Source organism: Ammodytes marinus (assembly GCF_949987685.1).
Source record: "Ammodytes marinus genome assembly, chromosome: 3".
In the NCBI taxonomy this organism is placed as follows: Eukaryota; Metazoa; Chordata; class Actinopteri; order Uranoscopiformes; family Ammodytidae; genus Ammodytes; species Ammodytes marinus.
In genome coordinates, this window is record NC_137232.1 from 11,119,553 (window position 1) to 11,145,136 (window position 25,584).

The 25,584-nt window shown below is 44.6% G+C and overlaps 1 protein-coding gene across 3 annotated transcripts in view; it reads left to right on the top strand.

Annotated features, from left to right (window-relative positions):
* Window positions 1-25,584, top strand: part of LOC307271374 (ephrin type-A receptor 4-like) — a 60,213-nt gene that overhangs the window by 18,052 nt on the left and 16,577 nt on the right. For 2 of the 3 annotated variants that reach the window (XM_080053799.1, XM_080053800.1), the window contains exons 4-9: window positions 6,806-6,961; window positions 13,706-14,041; window positions 20,541-20,665; window positions 20,814-20,973; window positions 22,491-22,602; window positions 25,353-25,411. In XM_080053799.1, the coding sequence (XP_079909925.1) occupies window positions 6,806-6,961; window positions 13,706-14,041; window positions 20,541-20,665; window positions 20,814-20,973; window positions 22,491-22,602; window positions 25,353-25,411 (948 nt within the window). The remainder of the gene's footprint in view (window positions 1-6,805; window positions 6,962-13,705; window positions 14,042-20,540; window positions 20,666-20,813; window positions 20,974-22,490; window positions 22,603-25,352; window positions 25,412-25,584) is intronic. The other variant, XM_080053801.1, reaches the window with a different exon arrangement.

The window sequence follows — 25,584 nt, forward strand, 5'->3', positions numbered from 1 at the left end:
GTAGTCCAGAGTGGCCTTTGAATGGCTCTGTTTGCATACCTGAGAGTGTGCAGGTGTGCAGAGGTTTGTAAGTCTCTGTTTGTGTGTATGTCTCTGTCTGGTTTGCCTTGAATTAAAGTCCATTAGCCACCTGCTGTGCAAATCTTAGGTCACAAAAGGTCCTCACTGATTTGGCGCTCTGCCCAGCATTGGGTCGTGCCACCCTTGGGGACCTAGCATGGGTGCTAAAGTAGAATCTGAGTGGCCTCCCCTACCCGATGTAGCCAAGTCAAACAGTGTTCTGCCAAACAAAGAGGCCTATACCGCTCCCTGTTCTGTCATTCTCTTGAAGCTTTATGTAATTGTATTATTTTTCCTCACATACACCTTCAGTACCCTGGTCTCATTTATTTATTAGGAGTGGTCTTATCCAATTCTGAAGTGGCTGGGTGGAATGCTTAAGATTTTAGCGATATAACCATTGTGCTAATATTCCTTGTTAAGGCCAGGCTAGAGGAATTAGGGAGGAAGTTGAGGCCTACGTGTCAATAAGAACGTGGAGACCTTGGTCTGCAGGAAGCCTTCAGAACAATATTTCAGTTTTCGTCAGTTATGCAATCCAAACGGTAACAATGTGTAGGTGGCTCCGTTCTTAACAGCAGCTCTACATTGGAGCAGGGAATGGTTCGTTAAGCTTGTAAATGAACACAAACCCTGTTATTTATGCAACAGAACGTTTTCCGAAAGGGGTTGTACACTTTTTAGGTTGTGTACATAAAACGTGCACATTTCAGATGGCACTAAATTTTTGTAAAAATTCAAATGGTTTCCAACCTTTTCTGCTCATCTGCTCCTTTGGCTGTTGCCCCTATGTGTCAGGTAGAGACATTTTAATTAGGCCAGTGTCGTGGGTGGCTCTTTTGGTGATGGATTGGTTGCTGCTGAAAATACAGTTATAAATCATCCCGCGTTTGACAGACAAACTGCTGGCAACTCACTCGCCCTCCCCCCCCTGGCACTGGCCAACGTTAGCAAAGCTGCTGTGATTGTCAGCAAAGGTTGGCATGTGTGTTATGAACGTCGTTAGCCTCACTGGCTTTTGTTCTTGGCCTACATTAACACCAGTCAGGATGTCAACCCAGACGCGACTTTTTGGAGTTTTGCATTTTAAAGGGTGGCACCTCTAGTACGGGACCTTGTCCCCCCTATATGTCAAGGTTAAGATGTGTGACGAGTGTTATCTCATCAATCATGGTGATCAGTTTTCGGTGGCCGTGTGTCCCTCATCCATCACACTGATGGCTTCCGCTGGCCGTGTGGCTACGCGCCGCCGTCAGGGCCCGAGGTAATTAATAACCCCCAACTGACGGAATTAATGAGTTAACCTGCTCCACTCTCCTGCTGTTCTCAGTGACAGATGCTAACGGTCAGCGGCTAGTTATCCATGCTAATATGCCACTTGCTCAGGTGTATTGATGCTGGGTGGTGTTTTAGTATTTGTATGCAGGTCTGAGTGGGAATCAACAAGATAGTAGGCCTAGGTGTTTTCAGTTTTGAGTCCAGTTTTGGACTGCATGCCATAGGGTAAACAAAGCCGTCTTAAGAATGGTAATCCTTTTTTCAGCAGGAGTCTCACCTGTGCAAAGAAACTGCTTTCCACTGGGAGAAAAGCAAGAGAAAAATAGATAGAAGAGACACAAAGGTTGAGGGATATGGCAGAATGGCAGCTTGAATAGCGTTCGCTGGCTCCTTTAGGTGCAGGAGAAGGAGACTCTCCTTGCCCTCAGGTCCTGAAAGCCGATCGCTATTTTTTTTAAAGAGCGTCTTTGTGAGGACGCCTGTGACTGCTCCTCTGAAGAGCGCTCGCTGTCTGTTGTGACTTAGAAAGAGTGGCCGAGTTTTCATCACCCATAGAAGATAAAGCGCCGCCTTGAAAGGAGAGAAAATGCAATAGTTTGAACTTAATTCTCTCTTTTTGATTGTAAGAGAGGCCAATTGTTCTGCCTGGGCAGGCCTGGTTATTGTGGGCAGGGTTTTTTGGATGGCTATTGTAGTGCAAGTTTGCTCTCAAGCTTTCAGTCCCCAGTGTATTGGATACTTTGTTGTGTGTAGGCTGCAGAATAGCTTGCCTCTCAGGCTTTGCATGCGGGTCACTCAAGGTGGGCTGCATTGTGTGTGTGTGTGTGTGTGTATGTGGGTAGATGTTGTTGCTGTATTTGGCTTCAGTATAGGGAGCATCCTCTGCTGTTCGCAACCTGGTTGTGTAGGTTGTTGCTATACTGAGTTGAAAACTTAGTCGTAGATTTCAAGCAATACAGAATGACTGTGAGCCTTACTTTTTTGTTTCCTTTTTAACTTGCAATTTTCATTTTATTTGCTTCTTTTATTATGTTTTTAAATCGAGTTTTTTTTATTTTTTTATTATTTGCTTCTTTTATTCGCTTTTAAATGTTTTATAATGTGTTTTATGTATTCTAATCTTGCCCCTGTAAAGCACTTTGAGTGGCCTTGTGTCTGAATTGTGCTATATAAATAAACTTGCCTTGCCTTGCCTTACTGCATTATATTCCATTATAATTGTGTCACAGGGAACCTGCATGTTGTCTTTTCCTTTCCAGAAATAAACACATTTCCCCCCGAAATTGATGCAAATTGGTGCATACAAATTCACCAGAATGCAGGGAAATAAAGTGTTTGACACTGAGAACTTTCTGGAGGAGGAACCCCAGCTTAATGTAGTCCTCTCCAATTTTGAAACATAATCAAAGCCCTTGTTAGCAGGGTTTTAGTAGGCTCACTTGATACACTTATCATTGTATCATTAGCTTTCGTACCCTCCTATTTTTTTATCAGATGGCTGCGTCAACGGTTTTGTCTTGAACACAAGTTCCCGTTTTCCCCTCCCCTCACGCGGCACAACCAATTCAGCCAGCAGAATCCCCTGCACACGGGACCAAACTACTCATTAACTCACACAAACCCCTCTCCCTCCACCCCTATTTACCCCCTTTTCCTCCAAACGTGCTTTAGCTTTTGAGACAACAGCGATGGTGATGGGGCGGGGGGGGGGGGGGGGGGGGGGGGAAGGCTGACAAAAGAGGAAAAAAAGACTAAAGCCAGCTGAGGAGGATTGAATGAGAGAAAGAGCTGCCAGGGGTAGAAAAAGGGGGGAAGAATGCGATGTCCCCCGGTCTATGAGGGATTCATTTTTTTATTTTTTTTTGCCTTTTCAGAATAGAACAGTAAGTCACCAGTCTCTTTGTCTGCCTTTGATCTCTCAGCTCAGGGATTTGGCACCTGACAAACCCCTCTCTCTGTCTGAAAGGAGGCCTGCCGAGAGAAAGCCTAGGAGAGTGGGAGAGAGAGAGATAGAGAGAGAGAGCGAGAGAGAGAGAGACATAGAGAGAATGAGAGTGAGAGAGAAAAAAAATCAGTCGAGGTTGGAGAGCGGCAGGGCGAGAAAAAAAAAGAGACAGTATATAAAAAAGATGGTTTGGAAAAAATGGGTTAGACCTTTGAGAGCTGCATGAAGAGGATATGATGATGAGGGCTGCTCTGCACAGATCCCATAAAACTAAATACATGTGTGTTCATGTGTGTCTGTATTTGCGCCCGTGTGTGGCTTTGCCAGGCCTGCTGGCCCGGACAGTGATAAATCCAACGAGTCTTAGGGGATGATTCCTCTCCGAAAGCCGCGGTATCATGGACCACCCACTACTTGCGGCCTCATCCCTCACACACACACACACACACACACACACACACACACACACACACACACACACACACACACACACACACCCACACACACACACACACACCCCTAATAGGAAGCAAACTCCCCAGCCTTTTTACTTGGAGATGTCTTCTTCTCGCAATTGCTCCTTTCTGCGGGGCAGTTGCTGCTATAAACAAGCCCTCATATGTTGACATCACATTTTCAAACACAATTTCTGAAATGCAGAGCTTGGAACCACAGATAAATATATGCCAGTGCATGTCTATGGCACAAACAGGGATTTTGGAGTTTTTTTTTTTGCGGAGAAGTCCTGGGACAGCCTGTGGGGGACTCTGAGGTCAGCCTTGGACAGCTTAATAATTGACGAGCGAAAAACTCATCAAGCGTGCACAGTTTGAGGTAGGGCTGCTCTTAAGACTGTGTCCCCTTAAAGAGGCTCGGGCCCAAAGGCTGTGAAGCATGGGACTCAATTAACTCTCCCTACAGCTTTTAGCCAAAGAGGGCATAGTCCCTAGCAGCTGTTTGACCCCACTCTCAACTCAGGGGGCACTTTCCTGGTCAGCGCACATGTACAAACCCCTCACAGCAACTTTGTGTTTTGTCACCTGAAGCGGTCACAACCTTCTTAAACAATACCCACAAATCCCAGTGTCCTTCAGTCTTTCCAGTGATGAGAGCGAGGAGTTGAAAGATTGCTCCAAAGATAGAGAGATAACACAAAGCGCCTCCTGACTAATCTCTCCCCCCCTTTAAAAAAAAAAAAAGGATAGAAACGGAGGCTTCACGCCCCCCCCTGCAGGCTACAATCAAAGGGACCCTTAGCTTAGCATTAGCAAGTGAAGCGTCAGGGATTTAGCCCTGATTGAGTGGGAACGGGCAAAGAATGGCCCAGCAGGTACCAGCTAGCCTGGCTTCGGTTAACGCCAAGGCTACGCTAATCCAGCTGCAAGGAAAAGAGCGGCCGCGGGGGGAAATTGCCCAACTATATTACGCCTCCAAGAGATTTTAGGGGTCGCTCGGTGGAATGTGTGTTTTTGTTGGAGGACGGACTTCCTCCTCACCACAGTGTGTGTGTGTGTGTGTGTGTGTGTGTGCGGATAGGCTTTTTGATTTGATTTCTAGTGTGGTGAACACATGTGGGAGTTTGTTTATGGGACTCTTTTTTTTGTATGTAGTGTAGGATCCCCTGATGTATTTATGACTTTGGCATTGAAATCCATGCCTTTTTCAAATTCACTTTTAGATCTGGTTTGTGTATGTGCTCGTGAAGACAGCACGGCTCTGTGTGTGTGTGTGTGTGTGTGTGTGTGTGTGTGTGTGTGTGTGGTTAGGGGGGGATCACTTTACCCCTGCAGACTATGAGTGTGTAATTATCTGATTTATATTGGGTATGAATTTACCCATCTGTCTCCAATGGGTCTTTTTACATCATAACAAGACACACACACTCACACACGCACACACCCACACACACACACACACACACACACACACACACACACACACACACACACACACTCACCCCCCCCCCCCACACACACACACACAAACACACACACTGCCCGCTCCACCTAAACCCAAAAACCACCGACCCTCCGGCCTCACTTCCATTTGCCGCCCACTGCCGCCATGCACACGGGCAGCCTCACTGACTGGCAGGTTATTTAGTCCAATCGGTGTCGCGACTGACTACGCCGCACCTCTCAGAGAATTGTTCTCTTGTCTCTGGTTGAGCGCTCGCAGGGTTGAAATAGAACCCCGCTCGGCTTCCCCGGCCATTATAGAAACGGATAGATTAGGGAGAAACTCCTTGAAACACGAGCCCTCCAATCAAACTGTCACTCAAAGGAAAGTCGAGCACTGTCGCCAAAAGTAGGAAAAGTGTCACTTAGGTTACCATTTCAGACAGAGGTGTGTGTGTGTGTGTGTGTGTGTGTGTGTGTGTGTGTGTGTGTGTGTGTGTGTGTGTGTGTGTGTGCGTGCGTGTGTGTGTGTTTGTGTGTGTGTCTGATTGTGTGGAAGTGTATGTAATAGCGCCCACAGAGGGAAAACAACCTTGTGAGAGTGACAGAGCTCCTGGTGCGCCAAGTGTGGTGGCATTTGTTTGTTAAATGGTCTGAAATGCCAATGGCTCTGGTTTCATTGCGGCTCCATATCTCAACCAATAGAGCGTCATTTAAATGTGTGAGTAAAGACAAGAGGTGGTTATTTGAGATTCTCTTTTTTGTCAGAGAAGAAAAGGCACCATTTACTTCTGTTCTGTTGATTTTTGATACAAAAAAAATGCAGGTTGGTGAGAAAGGGGAATAGGGGGAGAAAGCAATGAAGGTGGAAAATGAAGACATAAGGAGGAAGGATTGGGGGAGAGACAGACAGTGTAAGCCTCAGGGCAACATATTATTTTCCTGCTGCTAATTGGGGGGAAATCGGCAAGATCACAGAGTTCTCTTCTTCCTCTCTTCCGTCGGAAAACTATTATTTGTCAAGTGCAATGCAATGGCAACGTTCTCTGATTACCATACACTACTATCGTGATCATTTGGAATGCTTTTTTCTGGATGTAACTTCTGATTTGATATTTTTTAAATCAGAGATGGCAATGGCGGTTTGTCTTTTAGTCATATCATAACTATAAAAGATAATATCTTATACATATTTGGATGGATTGAATTGGATTGAGATTACTTTTTGTCTAGCGCCACACACATTTTTGGTTTGGAGTGACATTTTTGTAGATCTCCACTTTGATTTATCACCTAAGCCCTGCACAACTAATGTCATTTGCATCAGCCTGAGTTTTACTTTGTGTTTTGATTGGGTAAAGTATGCTAATGGCCTAAGCTTAGATGGTTGCCTTTGTGTGAGCATCTTAGCATGCTGACAATAACATAATACCACCTTGCACTTCTAGCATGGCTTTCGACTGAGTCTTGTCTCCAAAACCTTCCTCTCTACTATTAGGCCACAAGTGATTTACCTGATTTACTTGTGTTTCAAGTCAAAGTAGTACCCAGTTGATGTAGCATGTTGACATCACATCTAAGCAAAGCTAACCCCTCACCTCTGTTGTCCTTATTATCTTTTCAGCCTGTAAGATCGGTTACTTCCGGGCCCTGGCCACCGACGGCTCCTGTTCCAAGTGTCCTCTCCACAGCTACTCCGTCAGGGAGGGGTCCACCTCCTGCGTCTGCGACAAGGGATACTTCCGCTCTGAAACGGACCCCGCATCCATGCCTTGCACCCGTAAGTACACTCACATGTAACACATATATACAGTACATTGCAATGCATAGGAATTCCTAACATACAGTTATGTTTGACTTGTAAGGCAGGCTGAGATTCACATCGATTTGGAGAAAAAAAACCAGATTGAGATATATTGCTAAGCAGGCAGGCTGTAAACTGTATTAATAACCGGTCAATGACACACACACACACACACACACACGCACGCACGCACACACACACACACACACACACACACACACACACACACACACACACACACACACACACTGCTTTTGCTTTTTCCTAAACATGGTCATGAATTCTGTCTGTTTCTCTCGCTCTCTACCCGAATTACTCCCCCTCACACACACACACACACACACACACACACACACACACACACACACACACACACACACACACACACACACACACACACACACACACACACACACACACACACACACACACACACACACACACACACACACACACACACACACACACACACACACACACACACACACACACACACACACACAAAGCCAGTCTTTCTGCAAACATAAAGAGAGCAGGCCGCTGCCTGGTTTAATAGGTGTCTTTTGATTCCAGGTGGTACTTAGTGATCAGTCATGGTGACAGAGAACTAATGAGGGTATAAACCACTGCATCCCACATTCACACTTGCACACAGAACAGTGGAGGGCGAGAACGATAGAGGAAGACACATAGAGATGAAATGTTAGTGGAGGCTCTGTGTGAGGTGAAGAAAAGGGTGGAAAAACAAGGGCAGAAGTAGAGCTGGAGATGTGTGGAGAGAATGAGTAAGGTGTTTGTGATAGAGGAAGGGGGATACGGTGGCAAGGAGGAATGAAAGGGAACTCTATACAGTGCTGCATTTCTCAGTGTGTGTCTCCACTTTGCCCCATCATGCTCTGTGAGTCAACCAATGGTGAATCTCTTTCTTCCCATCCTCGGCCCTGACTCACCGGGACTGCGATAAGACATATTGTTAACAACTCTATTCCATTTTAAGACCTAATTCCCTCTCTGAGTCATTGGAACTGGGAGATAATAATATACACAAAACGGAGGAGCAAAGCCCAACACTCTCATTTCCCAGGAACATTTTAAGCATAAATACTGACACACATGACAGACTTTTTTTTTGTGTATGAGTGAGTATGTGTCATAAAACAAATTTTGAACATCTGTTAAGTCGCTCAGATCATAGTTGGCACGCCGTTTGGGCCCAAATGATCTGTCAAGTTCCTGTGGATTCATCACTCAGCGAAACAGTTTATTGAATCAGACGAGCCCCCGCAGCATAACATTTAGCTGTCTCTTAAGCAGCAACCGAACTGAAAGGGCCTCTAATTACGCCCACGCATTACGGTATCTGTGCAGTATCATAAACAAAGCTCCATTGTCGCATTTGATCAGACATATGAGTACTTAGCTTACATTTTCTCCCTTAAACGCATGTGATTGTTACATTCTGGCTACCTCGTTGGTGCTAGATGCTAATTGTTTAGCTAATTTTAGCTCACTAAAGGCTATAATAGTTAACTTAGTGCAACACATTGAACATATTTTACCAATCCGTTGTATGTCATGGAACTTATCATATGAACTGGCTTTATTTGTGTGTTGTTTGAACATATCTCTGCAACATGATGGCACTGTTACAGTGTGGAGCTGGTGACATCACCTCAGCCTCTAGGAAGTTGTGATTGGCTTGTTTCACAGTTTTCTAATGTTTTATGGACCGAAAGATGTATTGATTTATTAAGAAAATAATTGGCAATTGAATCGATAAATTAAATAATTGTTAGTTGCAGCCATTTCTCCACTGATTCTTTGATCAGACAAATATGACTTATACTTGAATTTTAGCTCAAAACATAATCAAAGGCAGCATATTACATTTTCAAAAACTGGGTATTCACAATTTATTTTAGCCAGATATATATTTTTTTTAAATAAAACCAAAGCCTAACTACTATGTCATACCCCTTACTGTTTGGTCACATCACTAATATATTAAGTTACCAGCCCTGTTTTAACGAATGAGCTGGGAGCTCCGTCCCCATTGTCCTGTTAGCGAGGCATTTGAGTAAGGCATGCTGCAAGCAACAGCTGCCAAAGCTCATTACTTGGGTTATTTTATAGGAGGCTGCTATGCCATCTCTACTATACGCTCAAGGCTCCACACTCAGGAACTCAACATTAGCTGGAATCTCTCAGCGACCTTTAGCCCCGCCTCGTCAGACGGTCAACATCTGATCTCTGAACTCTCACCCTGTCTGTCGTCTGTTGTTTTCCTTCCTCGTGCGTTTCTTTTCCTTTCTTTTTTTCTTTATACTTCTCACCATCGTTAGGGCTCTGTAATTACAGCTGTCACTCACCCATCCCTCCTCATCCACGCTTTGTTTTCTCTCACTCTCTTTTTCTCAAAAAACCCACTCAAAGTCACGAGCACAGCTTATGAAGTAGAACAGAAAGAAAAAAAACCCTCTTATTTGTAATTTCCCAGTTTGCCTTGCTGAAGGTCATGCTGGAAAAGAGCCAGCGTCTCTGGTAATTGGGATGTGCGTGTGTGTCTGTGCTTGTGCATATGTGTGTGTGTGTGGAAGTGGGGAGGGGTAATTGAAAACGCTTTTCCCCTCTCGAAGCATGGAGTCTGGCGATGCAAGATGGAGATTAAAACGGCATAATTCCGTCATTGTGTGACTGTTTGTGAGCAGGCCTGTTGCTCCTGCTGTACATCTGTCAGCGCCTCTCTCACATCTTTGCTCTTTTGCAGCGTTTACTCTTTTGATCTCTGATTAATGCGTGCTACGTTAGATTGAAAAAACCCCAAAAAACTCCAGATGAAAAAACAAGACATAACTCAATGGTTTGACTCCCACACTTAGGATCATTCTGCCTGAGCCAGGATAAAAGAGTTAGATTACCTTTAAGAACAGATATGGTGTATATTTTCCCTGCAGAGTTAGGGTTAACAACATAAAACATAAAATTACTTTCGATGAAGTAAAAAACATCCGACAATTGACAGCTCCGTTTGCTATACATTTTCTAAATATGTCCAGGGAAAAATTAGCAATATACAGGAGTTAATGTGAGTATAAATACACACACATACACTTCAGGGCAGTAATGAGGACCAGTGACAGACACCCGTGGGAGCTGCTTGCTCCGCTGCGTTCAGGTTAGAAGGAGGGGCTGTTCTCCATTTTGGGGTTTGCTGTTGGGCCCTTGATGTGTTTCTCAGATTTTCCCCCAGTTTTCTTAGCGGCGGTTTTTGGTGGAGGAAGAGAGGGAGGGATGGAGTGAGGAATGAACCCAGAGTAGTGGAGGACTCGAGGGGGGCATTGAATGAATCCCAGCCGGATGGTAATAGCGGGGTCGATGTTCTTGCCAATTTAGCTCGCTCTCTATACTCCGGCCCTGCGCAACACTTGGGCTAACAATTACTGATGGAACGGGACAGAGTGAGAGAGGGATGAAAGAAGGATAGAATAATGGGAGTGCAGTAAAAAAATGAAAAAGACAGATTAAAGAAAGGGGGGATATGGAAACGAAGGCGTGACAGGAAAAAGAAAGAATTAAGGCTCTGAACAAATTGCAAGGCCGTTAAGTGAACGGAAAAGCAGAAGGAGGGGGGGGGGAAATCACCAACTTTCTTCAGGAGTAATTCTCTTAACTCACCCTATGGATTGCACCCTTAAGGACTGTGCATTTTAAGGCCATGTTGAGCTAACATTATACCGAGGGTTTGTGTGAGTGTTTTCACGCTCCCGTCTCCCCCCCGCCGCTCTCTCTCCCCGAGGATTAATTACCGGGTGTCAGTCACACCCGACGGCTCTCCCACGCTCCCTTGCTCCCACAAGTGCATTCTGGGAGAGCGACAGGTATATACCGCCAAAGGTATAGTGTGCGTGTGTGTATGTGCGGAGAATGCAGAAGGGAACGTTGACATATGGTGGAATGTGCTTAGACTTTATACAGTCATAAAGTTATATAGCTCTCCATGCAACCCTTGCTATAGTAACAAACAAACTAAATAATCTTCCTGGGGCGATGAAATACACACACACACACCCACACACACACACACACACACGCACACACACACACACACACTCTATAAGTAGCTTAGTGCTTCTGAGGACACTGATGTCATAGCAAAGGAATACATGTTTTGAAATATGTCATGTGCTTTCATGCCAAGAGTTAGTTGAGAGGATCAATACTGTCTGTATGCTAATTATGATGCTTGGTGAGCAACAGGTTAGCTCCAGTGTTTTCATCACTTTACCCTTGCGAAGACAAGAACCGAAAGAACAAGAGCAGCAACACAGGATTGATGTTATTATTACCTTTGTCCTGTTGGGTTTATGACGCCGTAAATCCAGACAACAGCCCGGGAATAGCTTTACAGTGTATCTCAGGCAGTGCATCGTCCATGTGCGGAAAGGGAGTCGGGGTTAGTTGAACTTAGCACACTGACAAAAGCCACTGTTTTAATGATGGCTGAGTGTAGACTATGGCACCTTAATTTAGAATCCCCATCTGTAACTTGTTCCCATTGTCTGCGAGGCAAACGGAGAGAGGAGCGAGAGAGGTGAAAGAGCGAGCGAGGGAGGAAAAGTAGATGATGAGGAGGAAAAGCAGGGGAAATAGAGGGGGGAAGAAAGACAGCGCTTTATCATTATTCTTAATGAGAATTTATTAATAGGTTTTCTTTGAAGGCTGCGGCTGGTAAAGGGGGGAAGTTAAGCGAGGCTAATATTAGCACAGTGGGTCCATAGTGCATCCTTTCATCTCACTGCGGGTGTCTTGTGCTGCCAGTGAGTGACCTTTTGGGGTCATTTTCACTTTGCTGTCCCCTCCAGCCCTCCATCCATCAATCCTGACCGGCTCCTTCCATACCAATCAGAGGGTTTCTGCTTGCTTCCTGGTTTGAACAGACGGTGTTTGTCTTCTCCTTCTGTCCTTTTCAATCTCCCAATCCTCACAGCCGTACACAGCACGTCCACTCAAGCATTTGCTCATTTACCCCCTATATCTAGACGTATGCTGACACACACAAGTCACGTCCATACAGTATAAACATATGGTAGAGTGGTGGCATTCATCAAGGGGTAAAATTCTACTTCCTCATTAAAGCTGTAGTACGTAACTTAAAAAAAATTGTGAAACCAGTTGACACATGTTGATTGAGCCTATCGGTTTATTGTATTATTGTCTATTTCTCAGTATGGCAGCGGTTTCAAACTGCTCCCCCCCGCCCCCCCGACACTGGCGCAAGAGCTCAGAAAAATCTCGAGAAGCGCCAATGGAATGATTCAGTTGTGAATTTTTACTGCTATGAAAAAACCTGGTCAGAAGGTATAGAATGCAATGCGCGATCACCGAAGGCTTACCTCAGTGTTGATGTTGTAATTTCTCAGAATTCCTCATGGGGGGCAACAGAAGTCACGCACTACAGCTTTAATTCAGCAAAAGTAATGTACAAAAGCCTACTTATTCATCCTCGGGCAAACACACACACACACACACACACACACACACACACACACACACACACACACACACACACACGCACACACACACACACACACACACACACACACGCACACACACACACACACACACACACACACACACACACACACACACACACAGGGTCCCCTCCGCTGCTCCCTGTGTCTCTGTGAAATCACTCATTGCCACTCTGCTCCTCCAAAAATAACACTGATAATTAATTTCCGTTGTGAAATGATTCGTCTGTGGACTGACTAGCTTTCATATTTCACCCTGCATCGATCGCTCCTCCCACCCCTCGGCCCCGCTCGCGTGCGCTTCATTAGTCAAAGAGAGAGAGAGAGACAGCACAGCCAGCGAGACAGGGAAAAACACACAAGCACGGAGAGAGCCAGTGAGGGAGAGTTAAGTCAATTACCGTCGCTTATGTTTGAAAGGGACGCAAAAAAACACATTAATTACAATAGAGCTGACATGTAAATTGGGATTGATGAGCAGCCGAGTCTGTGTCACACGTCTCCAGAGCCCGGTCCCCCATTGCACATAAGACTAGAGCGGGTATAGGCCAGCAGTACATCAAAGCAAGGGAACTTAATAACAGGGTCCAAAGCAAACTTTGTCTAAAGTTATTGAGTGGGTGCCATAAAAGCCCCACTGTTTAGCAGCAGGCTCTCGGGCGCTCTGCCACCTCCAGCTGATTCGACATATTGAATGGGAAAGAAATCTGCCGGCCTATTGGATTTCAGTTAACGTGCTGAATTAACTTGAGGTGAAATGGTATCCTCCCCTCGCCGTAACGGACAGGACATTAAAAGGGAATTTAAGAAGCCCTCGGCTCCCAGTGTAGGGACAACCCAGTCAATTGAACATTTACATCTTTTGATATATGTACGGAAAGAATCCATTCCCTGCAGCGGAGTCTGGATTCCCCCCAAAGCTTATTGTTGGTATTAAAAAATCACCAATTTGTTTCATTCTCCTCTTTAAAAAACTCTTTAATGTGATCCGAGAAAATAACGTCTCTCTCTCCCCGCACTCTATTTCTCAACAGCGGCCAACCACAATGATATGATAGTGTTACTCTGTACCTGCTTAGCATTTGGCTTTTGCTAAACCACCGACTGGTAATAACATCAGCTCTTTTCTTTCCTCCTCCACACACACACACACACACACACACACACACACACACACACACACACACAGGCCCTCCGACGGCGCCTGTCCACCTCATCTCCAACGTGAACGAGACCTCGGTGAATCTGGAGTGGACCGTGCCCAGGAGCAACGGAGGGCGCCAGGACTTGACGTACAACGTGGTGTGTAAGCGCTGCACGCCCGACGGCCGGCGCTGTCAGCCCTGCGCCAACAACATCCACTTCAGCCCCCAGCAGCTGAGCCTGAAGGGGACCAGGGTGTCCATCAACGAGCTGCAGGCCCACACCAACTACACCTTCGAGGTGTGGGCCGTCAACGGAGTCTCCCCTCAGAGCCCGGGACCGGAGCAGGCCGTGTCTGTGACAGTCACCACCAACCAGGCCGGTAAGAAGAGCTATTATACCGTATGGGTGGTTTGGAGTGTGAGGGGGGATTCACGTATACGTTGGGTTAGTGGAAAATGAGGTGGTGGTAGGGGGAAAAGGGAAGTGTTTGCTTCCAGAAGTTCAAGGTAGTGTTTATATAACATACAACATAAGATGACCGTGAAAACTACACAGTTTGCATGCAGGTGTAAAATAAGGACATATGTTTACTTTAGTTAGTTCGTAATAACATTGCGCCTTGAACTTGCATCTATACAGAGGATCAGTCGGTGTGACGTAACTTCCAAAGAGTATTGGATTGTGGGTCAGAATCGCCCATAAAGAAATGCTGATTTCCACGCTAAAGATTATGATAGGATGCAGCAGGGCATCCAGGGTATCTTTCATCATGCTGCATTTGACCACATGTATTGGGACATCGTAAACATGTTTCTTTCATACTACATAGCTGGGAAGTATAGGTATTTTACCGCAGCCGTTTTGAAAACCTTCTCATTGCCATTAGGACCAATATGCATTTTGACATCTGTTCCCTGAAGATCAGCTGTAGTGAACTAGTTTACCTTTTAGTGAGCATCCAATAGCCAGTCAAAGTATTACATCAAAGAAGGTTTTAGCTTCCCATAAGGGACTGGTGTAGTATTGATTAATACAAGAATAAATAAGGGTTATGTCGATCTGACTGGAAGTGGGGAACACTGCTTGGCGTGAGAAATTGACATAGCAATATATCTTTCAACCCACTGAACATGTCATGGTTAAACCCAATGAGAAACTGCAAATGACCTGTTCTTCTGCAATATTTATGTGTTTGGCTTCAAGGGGTTCAGCATAACAGGCCTAGCATTACTCTACAATTAGTTAGTTTTGGAGGAAGTAATAAGATAATGGGAGTAATTAAACAAAACTTCTAACTTCATTATAACATGTTTTAATTTTTGTTATACAAGTTAAACCAAACTTTAACCTTTCTGAAAACCTGAGATTGAAAGTTGATTTTTGAAATTGAAAACAGCAGTTAACAGATACCATCTAATCTCAAAGTCTCCACAGCAGTTTTTTTTTTAGCTTTTGACTTGAAACAACCGCCTTAATGGTTTGGTTTGATCATATTTAGGACATCTCCAGTACTTTACTAGCTAATCTATGTTAGCTTCCTGACTTGTCTGTGTTAGCATTTAGTGTGTAAAGAGTGTACGTTGGTGGAGAAGCTTTGTAGCTGTAGTAGAGCAGGAGCTTATATTTGATGCAGGGCACAGGGTTGTTACACTGAGCGCTTGAAGTGTGTTTTTGGGAGCCAATCTGCATGTCAAAACATGCTTATGAAAGCTGTAAATAATTTGGGTGAAGCCTGGATGATTACTGAGGAGGATGATGGATTCTCTGCAGTGGGAAATGATTTTTCTGCAATATTTCACTGGAGTTTTGCATAATTAGGCACGGGAAGCCAAGGCTGAAGATAGGGGCAACGTGCTATATTTAGCCTCCCCAGCTAATGAATTAGATGAGTTGTATTGATCTGTGGAGGCTTCATTACAAATGCTGCTAGATTGTGTGTGTGGGTGTGTGTGTGTGTGTGTGTGTGTGTGTGTGTGTGTGTGTGTGTGTGTGTGTGTGTGTGTGTGTGTGTAGGTTTGGAGGGGTGTAATTATCATGGTTGAATAAACCAATGAATACAGCCTCTCCTCCAGGGCTAGAGAAGAGCCCTCTAGCCCGGAGGTGCGTTCAAAGCCTCCCATTGTTTTGTCATTTAGCCATTTTGTAACTGGTTGTTGTGCAAATGGATTCTACGACCCTGGACCCTTTCTCTTCATCCCTCCCCTGCCCTCCTCCACTTATAGCCAATCATTACTTTGCTCTTCTTTACTGCCCCGCTCTTGGGTGGCAAGCTAAGTGCCTTTTTGTGTTGTTTTTCTCTTTTTTTTATCACTAATTTCCATCCCTGGGAAAAGCGAATATCTTGAATAGGGTCTCGGACTGGCAATTTAAGGGCGCAGTGGCTTGATTTATCAGCTGGGGTCAGGGAGATAGAGATGAATAGATGTGCTGCTCTGTGGGAGAGCCGCGAGGCCTGCCAGACAGGCATGTGTGGGGGCTGTAATGGAGCACACCCCGGAGTCCAGAGCCAAGGGCTCGTAATAGCATGTCAGTATGGTCACACACTGACGCACGGTCACTCCAAAGTGCACACTGTCACACAAGGATTCATACAAAGACATAGCACATAAAACACACACACACGCACACACACACACGCACACACACACTGATGTCCCCCCGAGGTTATACTCAAGGCTAATCTGCTGACTTTAAGTTGTAAGATATAGATGATGTTGCTTTTGGCTCGTCACTGGCGCATGTTTCACAACTGTTTGCCAGGATTAGTTATATGAAGCTTGCAGCTGGAAGCTCTATTATGGTGTGCCTGTGTGTGTGTGTGTGTGTGTGTGTGTGTGTGTGTGTGTGTGTGTGTGTGTGTGTGTGTGTGTTTGCACATGTGCATAACGGACTACATGCTTGGCTAAAAGCGAGAAAATGTGTTACGCAGAATGTTTGTACGCCAGTGGATGGAGATGATCTAGATTTGCCTCTCAAACAATGTCCTCTATGTGTCTCTCCGGGCGTGCGTGTCTCTTCTAATTTGTGTGCATATGTGTGCGTCTGTGTGTGTCTGTTTTAAAAAGAATAGCTCCAGACTGATTGGATTTCTTTCTGCTAATGCTCAGTAGGGGCTTTAGAAGCTCTGGTTTCAGCCGCTGGTAATCCAGCCAGTCATCTGTGGCTGTCCTTCTCTCTCTGTGTATGGCCTGCCCTCATCCAGACACCGTGGATTACACATTTATTATGATAGATTTATTAGGATTTATAAGTGCTGTGGAAAAGACACCCCCGCTGCCACTGCCTTTTCCATAAAAGTTCAGCTTTCAGCCAGAGAGGAAGAAGTGAGGTAGACAGGTTGGAAGGAAAGGATCGCTGATGTGTTTTTGCGTGAGAGGGAAAAGGGGATAAAGGTGCAGTGGTGAAATATGCCAGGCGACAGAAATGAAGACATAAGTGTTGGTGATTACGTGTGTGACCAGGCATATGCATTTTATGTGTGTGTGTGTATGTGTGTGTGTGTGTGTGTGTGTACGAAGAGGTCAGATCCCTGGTCTCTCCATGAACAATTCCACTGTCGTAAATCAGCCTGGGTGTGTGACCCTTTCACCCATAGGGAGGATGGATAGGGGGGGATGTCCAAGCTTTGAACTGACCCCTGGCTCTAAATGGAGGTTTTTTTTCCACTTTATGGGGGATCAGCCACTTAGTTTATGTGTGTGTCTGTATGAGAACAAGGGAAAGAAAGAGTCAGAGAGAGATAGAGATAGAGAGAGAGAGAGAGAGAGAGAGAGAGAGAGAGAGAGAGAGAGAGAGAGAGAGAGAGAGGTGTTTATGTTTCGATACAAAATCCTTGGCAGGCTTAGATATCTAAAAGTGAATTAGCGCACAAGAGAAAGAGTGTGTGTGGGCACGTCTGTCAGTGCACATGTGTGTGTGTGTGTGTGTGTGTGTGTGAGTTTCCATCTTTCTGGCAAAGCGGACAGGCGTACATGTGGAAATGTGTTCACAGAGAGCTTTATAGGCGGGAGAGGTGGAGGGGGGGGGGGGAATCTTGTACGCAGGAGCCATTTTATCCACACCCTGAAAAACGTCTCCCTCCGCGGCTATTTTTTTTTCCTTGGCGGCAGCAAAAATCGAGTGACTCCAATCTGGCAACCAGGCATCCAATCTGGCAACCACATGTGCACCACAGCCCAGCGACTCTTTTAATGTCAAACTGTAATCGGCCGCACATTCGCGCAAGCAGTGACCGCAGCTGCACCTCGCAACACAAATACTTTGAGATGAACATGCTCGCATAGACAAACTCAGTTCACAAATTGTGTTCCATGCAGCAAACATCCCACACATCGCCAAAATAACGCAGCGCAACCTTCACTATTGTCCTGATAGGCCGGTTTTTCAAACCAAACCAAACCCAAAACTTTTTTTTTTTTTTATATACCGCTGCCAGGTTTCTACCCATTATAATTTATGCATAGGTGGTATGATTGAATTCTTTGCTGTCTGTGAGAGATAATGGGGCCAGGTGTATATTTTTCTCTGTGTGTTTGTGTAATGAGGTCCTTTGTGTTGCTGGGTACATGTGTGTGTGTGTGTGTACTGTATGTGGGTGTGTGTTCGGCTGTGAAAGAGTTGTTTGGAGCGCACAATTTTGAAATGAGATCTGAATATTCATTGCATCTAACACTTATTATTCCGCCAGCGTTTTTTGCCCACGCGTTTCGGGAGGCAGTACAAAATGACCGATCTGCCCCACATATTTAAATTCATCCACAGAGGTGCAAGCTTGTCTAGCGTGGTCTGTCCAAGTTGCAGCCTCAAGTTTAACTGTTCTCTGTTCAGGAGGGACAGGTTTAGTCCTACACTTTCTGCATGCAAAGTTTGAAACTATTTTGTATTTGTCTGTGTATCATTTAGCTTTTTAGACATTCCTGTGACTTAATGGATCTTTAATGAATCCTTAAACTTGAACTGGATGGATTTTTGTGTCTCTCGGCTGTTGCCGTCTCACATATAGGGAACCCCAGAAGGGACCACTCAGAAGATCACTCATCTTTATCCTCACATTAGTCTAGGGAAAAATAAAAATGCAACAAGAGACGGCCAACGCGATTAAATTGCCATATCTGTCATCTTTGGAGGAAAGATGGATGTGTGGATTACCTTCGGGGTAGCGGAGGCCAGTGACCCCTCAGGGGGTTTTCTCTCTGAGCCCGAGCGTCCCCGGTCGGCCCCAGGAGAGCCTTCAAATTGGCTCTCTCTGCCGGGTAAGATTGATCGGATGGTTACAAATGGCCGCCATCTAATTGTTTAACGGAGACGCGACACATTAGGCCAACAGGATTACACAACCTTGGCTTAATCTATTTACCAAGAGATGGTCTGCTATCCCATCCCTCTCCATCTCCATCTCAAACCCCCCGACAGTCACATTCCCCCTCCCACCCCACTGAAACCCAATCCGTGGTTGGTGCTTGAATTCCAGGCCCTGTTTGAACTCAATCCCTGGCTAAAAGCATGGGTTTCGTTAGCGTTAGCTCGAAAGGCTAAGCTCCCTGGAGAAGCTGGTCAAAGTGATGAGAATGTATATAGTGCCATAGATAATCCAATCATAATCGGTGGACCACGAACCCCTCATTAATCATCCCACTGTAATTTTTAAAAGGCAGATGGTCTAGAACGAGTAAGGTTACAGTATCACTGAGGAGCAGAGGTCAGAGATTCACTCCTTGTGGGGGGGAGGGGGGGGGGGGGGCAGGCGCTACGGTGAAACATTACCTAAGCGTCAGTGGACATGTTTTTTGGTCTGGAGCATTGTATATAATGAGGTTGGTGAGGGTGCTTGTGTTAGGATGTAATCTCTTTTTGGAACTTTGCTTGAACACTTCAAAGTGCTGGATATCTGAAGGGTGAATGTGTGTGTGTGTGTGTGTTTGAATGTGCGTGTGTGTGCGTTCTTGTGACCCAGGTCTTTGAGAACCTGAGCTGTGTGTGTCTTGTCCGTTCTTCCTGTAACTCCACCATATATCTTCTTTACTGCTCAAAACTCAATCGGTACATGAATGTTTCTCTGTTTACGACACTATCTCTGCTCCGCCTCTGGCTTTCTCTTTGTAGCGACAAGAGTGTGTATGACCCAATTTTAGTGTTGTCACACTCCCCCGAAGATAGAGGTTTGATTTGTGCAGCGGCGGCACACCGGAGGGGAGGGGATAGAGTGTAAGCCATTATCTGTGCTTTAACCTTCACATGTTAAAAGGCGTCTGAACGCAGATAGCGCGGCTGCTTGAAATATGGCCTCATTATCAGCTGCAGCAGAAAGGACTTGAGATAAGATCGCTCGCTGGCGCTTCAATGAAAACCAATTGATTTGCTCTCTTCAAGACAAAAAAGCAAAGGCGTGGAGCTCATTTGGAGCTATCCGAGGCGGACTTTGTCACAGCGTTGGGTTTCCCAGGGTGACCTGGGTATCATGCAGAAAATGAAGTTACAGACATTATTTTACCAGCTTGTAGGAAATGTGGCGCTCGCTTCAGCCAAGGGGAAATTGGATTGGTTTTTATTGATGCCAAGCCTTAGTTCAGAGATAAAGCACTGCCATACTCCACTCCAGCTTTGGCAATTCAGCTGTGTGGCCGTACAGCTTTGAAAACGCCTCCAATTTTGAATGGAAGCCAAGTTCAAAGACAAATGGAAGTGATTGCCTTGTGGCCTGGCCCGCTGTTTGACTTTCTCAGCAGGAGCAAAGTGTGGGGGATTTAGGAGGAGAGCAACACAGAGGAGACATGGTGTCTCCAAGGCTCAAAACAACATGGAGCGGGGCTGGGGGAAAGCATGCTGAGCTAAATCTGTGTTTTCTTCTGCTTTCCTTCTTTCTTTGATCATCTCACCAGCGCCCTCGCCAGTGTCTTCCATCCAGGGGAAGGATATCACCAGACACACCATCTCCCTGTCCTGGCACCCTCCGGACAGAGCCAATGGGGTAATCCTGGAGTATGAAGTCAAGTACTATGAGAAGGTGAGGGGTCCCATGGGCGATGTAGTTTGCTGATGACATTATCTCTAAAATAGCAAAAACGTTTCAACAGACTGTGAGATGAAAACACTCTGATTCTTTATTCTTTGTAACTTTTGCTTATACTCATCATTATCTGTCCCATCCTCAGGACCAGAATGAAAGAAGCTACAGAATCATAAAAACCTCGTCAAGGAACGCAGACATCAAGGGCCTGACCCCCATCACCTCCTACGTGTTCCATGTGCGCGCTCGCACAGCGGCCGGCTACGGAGAATTCAGTGGCCCGTTTGAGTTCATGACCAACTCCGGTGAGTTCTTCCCAGCCCTGCTCTGCTTGACTTGATCACATCTGCTCAATGAAGAGCCAGAGAGGCTTGATGCCAGCTCTATCAGGCACGGTTTTGCAAAAATCCTGCAATGATAGCATCTTTTTTACGAGTTTCTCTTTCATTGTGGAGTCATTCATCAAAATAGCTGTCCTTTATAAAAGATGAATATATTGTGCTCAGGCACCTGACTTGACACACCCACCATTATTCACATCGCAATGAGTCTCAGTGGATTTGCCAGATAGGGTTCAAGCTATATCGGTTTTTGATACAGTTAATTATATTTTTAGTTGGAAGAGGCTAAAGCTTCTTAATTCTCGTTAAAAGCCTTATTTGTTATTATTTTGAAGTATGTTCAGTAAAAGAAATATTCAGTTTCTCTAAAACTATATAAAACTCCCAAGATAAGATAAACAGTTACAGCGCCTACATGGGTGGATTCGGATCAAAATATCAGATTACTGGCTCTCCAGTGATTCAGTAATAACAAAACAATGCACTGAAGCCAAAGATTGTTCAAACTAGTGGAGTTTCTAGTGTATGTCCCAAGTTTCCAAATGTTTCTATTTGATGCAATAGAGCAGCCACAAAAAAACATAAAATGTTGGGATAAGCTGTTTCAAAACAAATATAATACTGTCAGACAGCTTGGACAAACATGATTTTTAACAGCCTTAGATCTACTTAAGCCGAGACACGACAGGCAAAACATTTTTGCTTCCATAACATGTCTTCTTCCATACTAGTATAAATAAAAGGTCCAAAATGTAGATGTATGTGGTCATTCGACAAAACGCTGTCTGTTGGCATCTGTATATTTCTCCTATACAACCAACTTTAACAGCCATTATCTCAACAATAGCTTTTCTTTCAATACTCTAAACCAAAAATCTCAATTTCCTTAAACTCGTACAAACAAGTAAACTTCCAATAATCATTCTTAGCACTATTTTGGAGGTCATTACAGAATATTTTCATATGTAATTAATTGTTTGATTTATTAAATATTTTCTTCTCAAACATTATGTTTTACGATATTCACCCACAGTGTCTTAACTGCTATGTTTTTCTTAAAAAATACCCGATTCTCCTCGAGAAAATAATACTTTTGTGTGTGACAGTTACTGGGGGGGGGGGAATCATGCCTTCAGTTGAGGGTTTACATGCACTGTAAGCACAGATGTCCCATTGTAATGCAGATGGAGTGCACTGCATAATAATGACTTGGTCAAACAACACACATCCTAATGGCCCGTCATTGTCTCTCTCAATGGTATAGGAAGAGATACGTGGAGAGAGGAAGTGGCTGGGGGGTGTAGAGGGGGGTGTCAATGACTTTGACAAACACAGAATGTACACTGGCTCTTTCATGTACGGCGGTTCGATGGAGCGGAATGATATTGACTTTGCCCTTTGTCTCTGTCCTACTTTCCTCCCTTTCCAATTTCTCTCTCTCTTTTCTCTCTCCCCCCATCTTTATTTCCATTTTCCCGCAGTCCCAGCTCCCATCATAGGCGATGGGGCCAACTCCACAGTGCTGCTGGTGTCCGTGGTGGGGAGCGTGGTCCTCCTCATCATCCTCATCAGTGCCTTCGTCATCAGCCGAAGGTGAGCTCCATCCATCTGTCCCTCTTCTGCTTTCTGTCTCTCACTCTTTCCTCCCGGGCGAGGGATGTCTTGCTTAGCACCGGGGAGAAGTAGCTGTCAGGAGACGGACGTCACTCGAAAAACACACACAAACTCACACACACACACACACACACACACATTCTTGTACGTCTATCTTTGTGAGGACACTCATTGACTAAATGCATTCCCTGCAGCCCCTTTTCCTAACCTTAACCATCATAACTAAATGAAGCCTCACACTAACCCGAACCAAACATGCCTTTGAAGAAGTAAGGAAGGAACGCTCAAAATGTCCTCACTCCGATGGTTAAAATCTTAAAGCTGTCCTCACAAAGACGCCTGTACAAGTACACACACACAAGTTGACAGCTAGTGCAGCTCGCTCACGTCCAATGAGTGATGACTCGCCACACCGGAGACGTGATTGACAGCTCCGACAGCTGAAGAGATGCAATCAGCGACCCCTTCGCTCCCTGTCCTCCGTGTCCATCTCCCGCTCCTCGCATCCCTCCATCTTTTTCCCTCCATCACCAAGATATAGTGGCTGTAATCCCGTCGGCTAGTTATTTTCCCCTGCTGCGCCTTGCTGACCGCCGTGGAGAGAGAGAGAGAGAGAGAGAGAGAAAAGAGAGAGAGAGAGAGAGAGAGAGAGAGAGAGAGAGAGAGAGAGAGAGAGAGAAGGATAGGAGGGTGGACAATGAGATAAGCGGGCAATGAAAAGTAGGATAGAATAGAGGGAGAGCGAGACAGAGAGGCATCAGGTGGATTTGCAGTGACCCAATCTCAGGGTGTTAACCAGCGAGCAGGACAAAGCACCATCACACAGATGGGATTACATGCAGATGGGTCCGTCTCACCTCAGGGTGTTAACCACACTCACTCTATGTGTATGTGTGTGTGTGTATGTGATGGGGGTGTATAGGCCTATTTGTGTGCACATCCTTATGTGAAAAAAGGTATTGTTTGTATGTGTGTGGTGGTGGCACTGGGGGAGGGGAATCTTAATGGTGTGTGTGTTGATTCCTATATATGTGTCTTTTATGGCGTTTTCTTGATCCCTTTAGGTGTGAGTGTGCCTCCTTTTATATGGAAAGACCAATACACACACGCAAACAAATCATTGTTTGCGTGTGTGTATTGGTGTTGAGAAAGATGGGGAGTGAAAAGGGGCTGTTGATTGTGTGTGTGTGTGTGTGTGTGTGCCTGTGCCTGTGTGTGTGTGTGTGTGTGTGTGTGTGCCTGTGTGTGTGTGTGTGTTCCCTCTCTTTCCACCTGATTGCCTCTCTCCACAGCCAAGCAGGTGGTTGTCTCTGCCTTTTATTCATATGCATGTGACGGCCAGGCGTTATTGTGCCGCTAGCCGAGGCCATCCTGTGATTGTGGGGAGGGACTGTAATCACATAGCCGTTTACCATCATTACAACCATAGAAGCTAGACAATGTCTCGCACATCTGGTCATTTCCAACGCTGACCCTCAACACATCAATATGAGCACAGGTGTCAGGCTGCCTGTGGGATTGGGAGGGATTTGAAGTGCATCTTATCTCAGATTGATTTGCTGCTATATGCTCAGTGCCCTTCTGAAAGCCTCACTGCAAAATATTTTTTCGGACTATTTTGACTTTAGAAATACCACAATTTAAAAATACACCATTGCAACACAACATACTATAATGAAAGTACAGATGTATTAGCAGCTAAATATATTTTTATTTATTCAACCTTTATTTATAAGTAATCTCAACAACAGTAGAACACAAAGTTACAGACAGATAGGATATAGGTACAGAGAGAACACATCAAGTAAAAACATAATGCAACACGTCAAATTCAAAGTGCGTAGTAATCAAGGTTTTCAATTACAAACACACACAGATAACCACTTTTTTTTAAAATCTTGTTTAAAATCCCCAAGGGGAATCAAGCTTGACAGATTTATTTAAAATAAACTTAAAGTAGTAAAAACTAAGAATGTTCTCCACGCTTTAATGTATTTATTGTATCTTTGGAATATCAATACTGGTGCAGTTAACAGCATTTAAATGTTGAAGCCGGTCAAGGAGGAACAATTTCAAAGTAATATGTGAATTTTAACTTAAAAAAAATGTATTCAAAACTTACGGAAAAAAATACCCTTTTAACATATTAATTGTTGTACTTAATCAAACATACATGTTGATCAGTGAGCTTTACAGTTGTTGGTAGTATATACTTTACATTTTTTTTCTAAATCTTTTGGCAGAGACATACACGCTATTATTTGCAGTTTACAGTATCACTGCTAAACTAAGCCAATCCCTCCCACCACTGCCACCACCCACAGTTCTCATCAACACTTTTGCTTAAGCTGTTTAGCGTATCATATCATCATATCTAAGAGCAAATACAGATAAAACCAGATCTTGGAGTTAAATATGGTTAGCATCCAACACCGGTTACTGTCTTTGTAATGAGCTCATTTTAATAAATAATGACTTAAAAAACAGATTAAAAATCTCTCATCAGTAATCAGTGATTGTATCACCACTTCACATCATTTGATTGATGCATAAGTGGGTTTGGAGTCTTGATTTAAGTTTTAAATGAGGGTTTAGTGAATTGACACTTGTGTCTGATTATTTTCTACAAGTTTTGCTTTCTAACATGAGATGTTCTTTTGCCAATTAAACAAAACTTAAAATTCTACATGTGCCATTTTTCACTGACCGCCTGCTGTCTTTGCCCCCAGAAGGAGTAAATACAGCAAGGCCAAGCAGGACTCCGACGAAGAGAAGCACTTACATCAAGGTAACTCACAGTTAACACTTCACACCTACCTACACACTCTGTAATTGAAAAACATTAGCGCTGTCAGCCAGGGTGTGTTCATGTGCATGCATTATGAACCGCAAATGAAGCCCATAAAATGGAGAAGGGGTCGGAGAAGAAAAAAAACTATTTTGAAGTTAATGTACTTGCAT